Here is a 12,385-nt window from a genome sequence, read left to right on the forward strand (position 1 = left end):
AAAAATCAAAACCTGAGGGCGGATGGATACCGCCGCCGCCGCCAGAATGCCGGTGTTGATCGTGAATTTGTTGAACTTTTTCGCGCCACTCTTTTCGAGTATGAGTGTGTATCTCTCTTTTTAATATAAAATGTATCTGTGAGATACTTTGTATATTTTTTTTTATTTTATTCTTAACATCTTGGACCTTTTTTTCATTTGTACTTCTTTTTCGTTTTCAGATACGCGGTGAAGATGATGGCACAAGCAACGTAACAACATCGAGCGGACGTTAACCGGTTGATCTGAGCTAAAAATTTTTGCAGCAAAATCTTAAATTTTGTTTCTTCCTCAAAAAAAAAAAATCCCCCTTTCGTGTGTTTTATTTTTAATTAAAATCTTTTTCGGTAAAGTGGTGATAAATTAATATAATTTTTTGTGATTTTTTTGGAAAAAAATATTTTTCAATATTTTTTCATCGTTAAAATTATCGATGGAAAAAATTATTAAAAATTTACCACAAAAAATTGATGCGCAAAAATGATATGAATTAAATGGTAAAAAAGAAAAAGAAAAGCTCAGTCCCGCCGCAGTGAGAAAAGTGAGCCGGATAGTGTTTAAAGTGTTTGGTTTTAAGAAAATTGAAGAAAATTCCTGCTGTGAAATAAGCGATATCGAGCAAACATCAGGATTATTTCAGCTCAATAAAATGGGAACAAAATCACCGGGAGCTCCGCAACGTTGTCGGCTTATATTACAACAATGTTTGGCAATACAGCTGAGTAAGCCGGGTCACACACCAGAGGACTTTTGGATGTACGATTCGGGATACATGATTTTTCAGGTAAGTTTTTTTTTTTTTCAAACCAAAAATAGTTACAAGTTTGCTAAATTAATAGATAGACAAAAAAAAATGGTAAATCTTTTTTTATTTGGAACATATAAATTGCTACGCGTGTAGGTGGAAATAAATTGGAGAAATTTTTTTAAGCTTCCATGATGCCAAAAATTTGACAGCTGAATTATGTTTGAATTTAACGAACCATTTAATGACCAGTGGTTAGGTAATTTTTTAATGGCAAACCATTTATAGAAAATCTTTCCATATTTGTATGGTGGATGAAGACAGCAGACGTTGTATTGTAGGTTTTTCGGTTAGATGCAAAAACCTCCACAGGCTATTGCAAATATATTTTTTTTTATTATGAATCTATTCCATACATGCTTCTTTTATTTATGATCAATTTATTAATTTTGCCAAAAAAAAAAAAAAACACAAAAGAAGTTATCAAATCGACATGTCGACAAGTTTAATAAATTAAATCAAACATAACACAGTTCATAGCCTATTATTATTTCTTTTTTTTTGGTAGAAAAGACTTAAAGTTAGACAATTTCAATTTATTTAAAGCTTATGTCACAACCAGAGTTGTAAAAATATAAATTCAAATAAAAAAAATGCATTAGAAAAAAAATATTTATTGCAACTGAAAAATATTGGCGTTGAAAATAAAATTTTTAATGCAAATAAATAATATTTTTAATAAAAAAAAATTGATTGCAAACAAAAAATTTTCTGCATTGAAAAAAAAATCAATGCAAAATGTGTGCAGTAAATATTTTGTTTTAAAATATTCTTTGCATGTTTTACCAAATAAATATTTTCCGTTGATGTAGGTAGGTATAAAATTTGAGGTCGGTAGGTGAAATTTGATTAAAAAATATCAGAATGTATAATTTTGGAAGAAGTTTAACTGTGAATCATAATTTTCTTACTTAAAATAACCAATACATCTTCTAAAATTAGTTCGAGCTCCAAAAAAATTTTCAAAATACAAAATTTTTTTTAATAATTAGTCTATTTAACAATTTTACTCGAGAGATTTTGCTGCTGTTTATAATTTCTTGTTAAAAAAGTATGCTTTAGGCAAAAATGCTACTAACTGCATTTGATGCATTTCGGTCGGTTTTCAATTTTATTTCTTATAAGTTCACTGTTCACTCCCTTAAAATGGTGTCAACAAACTTTTCATAGTAAATTAAATTTTCCATCAAATTAAGTTGGTTAAAAATTTTTAAAAAATTAATTTTTAATTCTTACCTAAAATCAATGACTTTTCTAAGTATTAACAAAAATGTTAAAGCCATTCTTATGACAAACAAATTATAATTATGTTGGGTTAATCCTACCTTAAAATTTGAATGGACTCTTTTGATTCTGCATTCTTAAAACAATTGAACATTTCGCAACAAATTTAATATGAAGCAATATTTTAACATATGTTTTAAAAAATGGTGATAGCAGTGGTTTTATTGTATGAATTTGTTCTTTAAAATTACTTCTTTCTCATTAATTTAAACAATAAAACCACTTAATGCAAGAAATATTTTTAAAATTTAGAAAATATCAAACATATTAAAACAAATAAGTAGTAAATCTATTTCATTTAAAACATTTTATAAAATTAGAAAATAGTTTTGAGATTTAGGATAAACGATATATTATGAGATTGTTTTTTTAAAATATAAAGGTATTGATAAAGATAAAAAGATACAATACTCTTAATTACATTTTTTAAAATGTTATAAAGAAAAATGGCTCAAAAAAACCAAAAACAATAGATTTTGAAAGTCTATATATTTTATTTTATTTTAGCCGAATTGTATTTTTGTGACCACTATGTTAAAAATGTTTCTCCTACACATATTCAATATCCATAAATGCTCAAAAGATAAAAATAAACTATTTAGTAAAAAAAATCAAAAATATAGTTTTTTTTCTCTTTTTTGAATATATTTTCCTAAGTTTTTTACAATATTTTAATTTTAAAATTTGTAAAAGGATACATTTAGATAGAAAATTTAATTATCTACACAAAATTACTTAATACAAATTTTCAAATTCGGCTTGCTTTTCAAGTTATAGGCAAAAACTTAAAAAGTAACAAAAAGAATCAAAAATATTGATCGTTACAAAAATGGTCATATCTTTATCATTTATTCATAGATGTTGAAGAAAATTATCTTGCTATCTTTGTCAGAAAGTGTTCTAAGCAAGCCTAATTTAAAATTATAAGGACTCGAAAGATTTTGATTTTTTCTTTCAGTAAGAAATTAGTTTTGGCTAAAATTTCCTGTAAATAATGTTTTGATACATTGCACTTAAAAAACTTGTTCTAATATTTCTTGCTTATTTATTAAGCCTTCAGGTGATCGTTTATTACTCAAAATATAGCCCGAATACTATGTATGTATGCTGGAAAAAATAACGACAAAAAACTTTGAAAAATCATATCTCGAAAACCTATCCATAAACATTTTTTTTAGATAAGATTTTCGAGTTTTCTGGACTCGAATCTATACGAAAAGTATAACGGCACTTAGTGTCGAAAAAAAATTTATTTTTTTTTAAACTAGTGTTATTATATGCATGCATAATCATGATAACAAAGGTGTTCCTGGTCATATCAAACTTTCAATTTAGCATTGAAAAATACCTTTTAAGCAATTTAGAATGCTTTCTTTTGACTAAATCGGTATTAAATTTCCTAAAAACTGGAATCGGATACATACCTCTATTGATTTTGGTATTGAAAACAAAATTCAACCCAGAACAAAAATGTCACTGGTCAGCAAGAACAAAAATATATTATTCTTAAGGTTTAAGGGGTAATGAATTCGAAGTCAAAAATATTCCATTGGCTTTTGAAATTAATTTTTTAAATATTGTAAACTCATAAAATATTTCTGAATTCAGCATACTTTATATTTTTGTTCTTATTGTGTTGTGTGCCGATTTTCGAACTTGGTCACGAACTCACTGGCCAGTATTTTGAAAAATGTTCATTAAAATTGAACAAAATTGTCAAAATATTCAATAAACTCAATATATTAAAACCCATCAATCAAAATCTAGTTCCTTATTTATTCTGATTTCAAGGCAGTCAAAAAAAAAATAAATAAACTAAAAGAATGTGTACCTTTAAAAACAAACTTCCATATTTTGACACCTTATAGCAGCTATATTCCATTCAAAACTAAGCACTAAACTCATCCATCAAAATCCTTTTATTAAAATGAACAATATACAGATACACCCAAAAACATATTCAAGCACTCAGCTGTAAAATTGAAAAACAATTTTCACCAAGTTGAACAAAAAAAAAGGAAGTAAAAATCTAAAAATATGATAAATCATGTGCCAGTAAACATTTCCTGCATAACAACGAACGAAGAAGAAGTGAGAAACCTTTTTCTTTTTTTTTCTTCTGTTAACTGTCTTATCTTTTCTCTTGGAAAAGGAGCAAAAGAATCTCATACTTCTTTCTCGTTTTGTTGGAGGTTAAAATTGCATTCCGGAAACGCCAGAGACGACGACGATAGCGATGCACACAAATGCTGCGATTCTCGTATGTCTAGTCTCTGCGACGCCCTTGATTCAATAAATCCTGCAATAGTTTTTGGTGTTTTCCCTTTAAAAAAGGGTTAACAAAAAAAGGGTGAAGATAGGAAAAGTTCTTATACTGCAATTGGCATTTGGTTTTAAAAATTCCAATTGCATTGTGCAAAGTATTTATACGAGTATTGCATTTTATGGTAGGTATAGAACCCCCCTTTGAAATGGGGTTGTTAGTTTATTTCACCCCCACATAAAATATCCTGTTTTTGGTGATTTAAATCAAAAAAATAAAATTTTAGCGCGTAAAATTGTGTGATATTTGGTGAGTTTTTTTGGGAAAATTACAGTTGTTTTTACTTTAAAATTACAATCTTTATCAGTTACGTGCATCAATAAACTATTGTGTAAATACACGATGGGGGCTATTTAAGGGGTGTTGTTTATTTGTAATAAATTTTCTACACCAAAAAAAAATATATATAAAACAAGGGGATCTCAAAGGTAATATCTCAAATAAACCTCCCCATTACCAAGCTTCTTTCTATACACAAAAGCTTGTTAGTATAAATAATCCTAAAAGCAATATCAGATTGAGCCTTTGGCTAAGTCTAGACTTTGGCATTGTATTCATGTCCGCATATATCTAAAAAGATACCTTTCCTGATATCCTGATATAAATGGATATTGTATTAAAGGCAATATCAAAGGGGAGATTTTTTTTTTTTTTTTGTAAAATTCGACCGGACAAAACCATTTTACTGCCAACATTCCAAAGTCGCGAAGATAACAAAGGAGAGAGAGCAGAGGAAACCTTTGGTATTTTTGGTAGAATTTATTTGAATAAAAAAGCTTAAGCATCGTCCATAAAAAAAAAAGTCTTGAAAAAAAGTGATTTTAAAAAATACTGAAGAATTTTTTTTACTAACAAAAGCATCCCTATAGTATTTTTGAAACAATTTATGAGATATTGTTGTATATATTTAGAAAAACTAAATAACAAAGGGATGCCAAATCCTGTAAAGCTGCATTTTACAAAGAAATATTTTTGCACACATGATATAACAACAGGAACAAAAAAAAAATTGGTCAAAGATTGATTAAGCTGTTGGAATTCATAAAAGCAACTACTTTTGAACTTGTTAGATTTAATACTGGCCAAACTACAGAAAGAAAAAATACTATGTATTTCGAGCTGTTAAAGGGCTTTACTAACTGAATACAGAAACATAGTGATGAAGTGCATTTAAAGCTGTAGAAACTAGGAGAAAATAAATTAAAGTGCATTTTCATACCGCCTCGAAGGTAAGAAGGGGAATTATAAGGCTTTATTACGAACTTAAAGAATTCTTCGCCTACTTTTGATGCAAGCCATTTCAGGAAATGTGACATGTTTTTCCAATCTGAATTCTTGATAGCTACAGCGATACCGAAGAGTTCCTAACCGAATTGGTGTGCACCAAGGAAGTGTCTAGGGGCCTTTACTTTTTATTTTAATACTTGGTTTTCTGTTTCAAGGTTAAATGACGGATTAGTGTGTTACTCTATCTTACTATTGATGTCAAGAGACACAACTTATCGGAGACGTTTCGGGAAAAAAATGTTGTCAGTCTGATAAGTTTTATAACATAGAAATATTTTAGAAATTTCATTTAACTTATAAATCCGGTAGTTAACCAAAAATTTTATCAACCCACCATGAAGATAAAAAATCAAGCAAAAATATTTTAAAAGAAAATTTTAATCCACCGAAAAAGTGAAACTTTACAATTCAACAAAAACATTTTTTTTGTTCATATTTTAGAGTTTAAAATGATAGTTAAATTTATCAAAATTAATTTACACCTGTCATAAGTATCAGTAAACTATTAATGAACACTAATTAATACGCAGTCACAAATTTATACGAAAATTTATGTTTAAAATGAAACAAAAGACAACAACCAATTTAAATTAATCAATTAAAATCATTTTTCAATCATTTGAATACTTTGAACGAAAAAAAAAACTAAGTATTTTTTTCTTCTCATTTCCATTGTAACCCAAATTCAGACCACATAAGATGAAATGAAAAAACCAATTCCACATAAATCACTCAATTGGAATAAATTGCGACCAATTTGCATGTTTCGATTGATCTCGACTTCGAGATAGCTTAGCTTGTTTTTTTATTCGATTTGGTCAAAGAGTATTATAGCCACTGGGTTAATCTAAAAAGATCCGGAAATGCAGCTGCTGCTGTTTGTCGAAATGCGTTTGGATATACATGGTATTGATCGGTTACGCATGTCAAGTCTAAGAAAAAATACAAATGTTCTGCTATTGAAAGTCTTAGGAAACAAAACACTTATGGTTTCAACATAACACAATAACAACTTTGTCAGTCTTTTTTTTTTTTTGCATGTGTCTCACGTAAGCTTTTATCGGATTGATCTTTTTAAAAAATAGCAGCTTTTCAGAATAACCCCGAGGCTCTAGTGACTGACATTATTATACGAACCGTTAATGTAAATGAATAAAAAAACAAGAAATCTCATATGAGACAGTAGGTATAAAAAAGGTACCTATTCTTTGTGGAATATTGTTGATGTATGCAATATTTGCATTTTTAATGTTTCTGTGAATTGACACAAAAACCTTGATTTTTCTTAGATAATTTATAGCATTTCTGCAAAAAAAAAAAAGAGTGTGTGTACACATGTACACGCGACTGAAGTTATACTTCTCATTCAGTATATGTAAATGAATTTCATTTGATATTTTTAATTTCTATTATGAAGTAATTAATCCACACTTAGTTTTTTTACATTTTTATCAAGTGAACAATAAATTAATTCCTTCATCCTCCTTACGTCCATGTAGTTTTCAATTTATTCTGTGAAATTTACTCATGTTGTGCGGTTCAGAACGTACGGTTTAACGAAAGTAAATGAATTGCGCATAAAATGTGCGATATGGTAATTTTATGAGAATTGTGTGTGCTTCAGCACTAGTAGTAGCAATATGGAACTTGCAGGGTTGCCACAAAGCTCAAAAGTTAGCTCATTTGAGCTGAGCTGATGGTTGAGCTGAGCCGTTGGGTGAGCTGAGCTGTCGGTGAGCTGAGCTGAGCTGTTGGGTGAGCTAAGGTAAAGTGAGCTGAGCTGAGCTGTGATGGGTGAGAGGATACATTGATTTTTATTTGGAAAGTACAATGAAATATGAAGATATTTTAAACTTTTATAAAACACCATAGCTTAAGATGTTTGGTTCTAGTTATTAATGGAATTATTTTAACACATGGATATTTTTATAAATAAAACAGATAATTTTTCGTGATCTTTTTTCTTGGTTAATTTAATAGTAAATATATTTCTATTTTTCTACTAAAATATTTCTTTTTTTATCATAAAAAAAAATTCCGGTACAATCCGGTTTTTCGACTTTTTTCAAAATTCCGAGAAAATCGCGTTTGAAAGTTGGGGTAAATTTTTTTTTCGAAAAATCCCCGAATCTTTGAACGCTCCTGGAAGCTAAACCGCTTGAGAGCAATTTTTGGGAGTGATGCCAAATGATAGCTTGTGTCATGGGCCTACGCTTTGCAAATTATGAGATTTTTAAAAAGTCGCCTTCCATGTTAAACCGCCACATCATGCCTTTTTTTTCAGAATCGTGCCTCCTTTTTTTTTACTTTTAAGTTCTCCCGGTTTAAGAACGCGTGGACCTACAGGGATGAGAGTTGTACCCAAATGTAGGTTAGAGTCCCCGCTACCTTTTGGCATCAAAAAATTTTTTTTTCATTTTCTTCAAAATTCCGAGATATAGGCGTTGGAAGTTGGGGGCGCTCTCTTTCAGCTCAGCTCAAAGGATGAGAGTTGTACCCAAATGTAGGTTAGAGTCCCCGCTACCTTTTGGCATCAAAAAAATTGTTTTCATTTTCTTCAAAATTCCGCGATGTAGGCGTTCGAACGCTTTGATCTAGAGACAGGGGAGTGGTGCCATATGAAAGCTTATATTCTCAGCTACCCGATAGTGGTATAATCCGGTTTTTCGATTTTTTTCAAAATTCCGAGAAAATCGCCTTTGAAAGTTGGGGTAAAATTTTTTTTCGAAAAATCCCCGAATCTTTGAACGCTGCTAGAAGCTAAACCGCTTGAGAGCAATTTTTGGGAGTGATGCCAAATGATAGCTTGTGTCATGGGCCTACGCTTTGCACATTACCAGATTTTTAAAAAATCGCCTTCCATGTTAAACCGCCACATCATGCCTATTTTTTCAGAATCGTGCCTACTTTTTTTTTTACTTTTAAGTTCTCCCGGTTTAAGAACGCGTGGACCTACAGGGATGAGAGTTGTACCCAAATGTAGGTTAGAGTCCCCGCTACCTTTTGGCATCAAAAAATTTTTTTTTCATTTTCTTCAAAATTCCGAGATATAGGCGTTGGAAGTTGGGGGCGCTCTCTTTCAGCTCAGCTCACTTTCAGATCAGCTCAAATGTGCTGAGCTATGGTACCTAGCTCAAAAGTGAGCTAGCTCAAATTTGAGCTGAGCTGTGAGCTGAGCTGAAATGTGAGCTTTTTGCAACCCTGGCAACTTGCCACATGGAAATTACCACATGCAACTTGTCACATGCAACTTCCCACATGCAACTTGCCACACGCAACTTGCCACATGCAACTTACCACACGCAACTTGCCACATACAACTTGCCACACGAGACTTGCCACTGCAGCTTGCCACGTGCAACTTGCCACACGCAACTTGCCACATACAACTTGCCACATGCAACTTGCCACATACAACTTGCCACATGCAACTTGCCACATGAAACATGTAACTTGCTACGTGTTGTGTGTTTTATGTTTGCCGTACTGCGGCGTACTGCATTTTTAAATACTAAAGTACTGCGTACTCTAAAGGTGAAACGACAGCCCTGCTACGCTGGGTGATCGCGTCATAATCCCTTTGACATTCTTGTCAAAAAGTAAATTTTCATACTCACCCTCCCATAAGAAGTATAACTTCAAAAAACAAAACGTGATCAAATTTAAAACACAACGGAAATTATTTACTTTGATTAATCTAAATTTAATTAACGACTTCTATAGTATTTAACTTTCCGAACCGATATTTTCTTTGTTTTGCAAAATACGTGATTCTATAATGACAAGTTTAAGTCATATGAATGGAATTTAGAGAGGACTCATTTAGAAAGGATTTCTAAAAGTTATCTAGTTTATTAATAAAGCCGGTTCTTATGCTAATTTTTAAGACAAAGAAACGTTTTACTAGAAGAGTTTAATTAAGACGTAAAATTTATGAGTCCAAAAAGATATACAAAAATCAAAGAAAGCAATAAAATTTGTGAATCCTAAACTTGAAGTGTCACATTTTGTTTAGTATTTTTTGGAATATAAAGAACTTTAGTAAACATTTGAAAATCTTGATTTATTTTTAGAAGAAACAAAGTCGCATACGGATCTTGCTAAGATTAAATAAAAATTCTATTCTTATAGAAAGAACCAGGAAATTAAAATTCGTATATTTATTAAAATAAACCACATACTCGGCGGTTGACTTAATTTGAATTTACGATCGTTAAACCCAGATTAACACTTTTTATTTAGCAAACGAAAAACTAGTAGTGGCTTAGTTTAATTATTCATCAAGTTTTAATACTTTTGACCCTGAAATCAAAACTCGTACCGTAAAATTTTTGAAAAAATAAATTTGAAAAAAAAAAATATCTATCACGCAGAATAAATTTAATCTTAGAAGCTTTATTGTGTTTCATATAACATAAGAATTTAGTCATTAGTAACAGTAATTTTGATGAATTTGCTAACCTTAATATATTAATTAAGGTTAAAACATTTATTAATCTAGAATTTTGACGTCGATAACATTTTAGTTTTTTTTTATTTTATTTTGAAAACTTTTCCATATAGACCAGTGCCGAAGCCGTCAAAAACATTAAAAAGTAAGAAAAAATCATAGTAGGATAAAACCTATTGGAAAAGGAGGTGAATATGATAAAAATGAAAGGAAAAATAAATTACGGGCGAGCCGAGTTCGGGAAGTGGTAGGGTTGAGTTTTTAATGTAGTACAGTGCATTTATAATTTGACCCAGCAGTTTGTACCACCCCCAATTTTTTTTTGCTCATTCGATAGAGCATTGGCTGAATATCATTACCCTGATTTTTCGCACTCGCGAAATTCATCTTTCGGCCGCCATCTTGAATTTCAGTTTTTGTTGAATATCTCGATTTCTATTTATCCTACATAAAAGTTGTGTACACAAGAAACGTTAGCAATTAAATTTTGCGTCTTTTATGTTAAGAACACTTTTTCGATATTCTGAATTTTAAAAAAGTTACAAGCCAAAAAAGTAAAAAATACCAAAAAATATGACAATTTTAAAGTTTTGAGGACTTATTATCAAAATTATGAAAAAACGTTCCCTAAAATTCTCTACAACTTTGCTATACAACTTTTTTTCTATCTCTATAAATACAAAAGTTGTTAATACTTTTTTTTCTTAAAAATGCTCTTTTTTGTTTGTTTTTTATCTTTACTTTTTTCTTAATCTTGAATTTTAAATGATTATTAGTGAGTATTTTATAGCTTTATGTTACAAGAGAAAATTCAGGGCCAGCAATTTTTTTATATTTAAGTCTCTTCATTTCGTAAAAAAGGGGTATTTTTTCACAAAAAAGTATTAATAACTTTTGTATTTATAGAGATAGAAAAAAAAGTTGTATAGCAAAGTTGTAGAGAATTTTAGGGTGAATAATCTTTTCTCGGAACGTTTTTTTCATAATTTTGACAAAAAGTCCTCAAAACTTTAAAATTGTCATTTTTTTCTTTTTTTTTTAATTTTTTGGCTTGTAACATTTTTAATATTCAGAATATCGAAAAAGTGTTCTTAACTTAAAAGACGCAAAATTTAATTGCTAACGTTTCTTGGGTACACAACTTTTATGTAGGATAAATAGAAATCGAGATATTCAACAAAAACTAAAATCCAAGATGGTGGCCGAAAGGTGAATTTCGCGAGTGCGAAAAATTAACGTAATGATATTCAGCCAATGCTCTATCGAATGAGCAAAAAAAATTTGGGGGTGGTACAAACTACTGGGTCGTCCATATATGAACATCATAGATGCACTGGACTAATGGTAAAAAATGGTATATCTCGATTTCCGGCAAAACTACAAGACCTATGGGAAAAAAGTTGTACAGCAAAGATGTAGGTAACAAAAAGATCAACAACTTATGTTTTTTACAATTTTTTCACATAACCTCAAAATTTATGTGAAAAATTTAAAAAACCGAGTTTTTGGTTTTTTATTTTTATCTTTTTCAAAAAATAAATGTTTTTTTCTACGAAATTTGGTGAAAATCTACCTTTTTAGGTCCCAAATACACAGTAATTTATTTGATTTAAAATATTTATTTTGTAACCCTATTATTTAATATAAAAAAAAACACCCTAACACTCGGCTCGCCCGTAATTTATTTTTCCTTTCATTTTTATCATATTCACCTCCTTTTCAATGGGTTTCATCCTACTATGATTTGTTTTGGTTTCAAAAATTATCGACTTTGGGCTAATAAGGCATTTAAGCAATTGCCTTAGAATCTAGAAAGAACTTCTTTCTATCTTTATGTCCCATCACATCAAAGAAAACTTTACCCGGTATAAAATTATTAGTCTTGTAAAAGAAAATGGATAGTTAGGCACTCGACAAAAAATTATTTTCTTCGAATCTGAATCTTAATCAGTTTGAAACTGCAGTAAAAATATTGTATACTTTTTTTTAAGTAACTTTTAATAATGAACAAATTACCGAAAAAAAATTTCTAAAATATACAAAATATATCGCACTTTTTGATTTGATTGAACAATAATTTATTTTTTGAAAATTAACTTTTTGGCCATACAAATCAAACGTTATACAAGCCAGTAGTTCAACTTATAAATCAAAACAAGGTTTTCAAAAAATTTGGCATTAAAAAATACTATTTTAA

The 12,385-nt window shown here is 29.8% G+C and overlaps 1 protein-coding gene across 1 annotated transcript in view; it reads left to right on the forward strand.

The window, feature by feature from the left end:
- Positions 1 to 427: 427 nt before the first annotated feature.
- Positions 428 to 12,385, forward strand: part of LOC129912616 (uncharacterized) — a 108,531-nt gene continuing 96,573 nt past the window's right edge. Inside the window, exon 1 of the mRNA XM_055990922.1 lies at positions 428 to 823. Within this exon, the coding sequence (XP_055846897.1) occupies positions 689 to 823 (135 nt within the window). The 5' untranslated portion in view covers positions 428 to 688. The remainder of the gene's footprint in view (positions 824 to 12,385) is intronic.

This window comes from Episyrphus balteatus, chromosome 2, assembly GCF_945859705.1.
Source record: "Episyrphus balteatus chromosome 2, idEpiBalt1.1, whole genome shotgun sequence".
Classification (NCBI taxonomy): Eukaryota; Metazoa; Arthropoda; class Insecta; order Diptera; family Syrphidae; genus Episyrphus; species Episyrphus balteatus.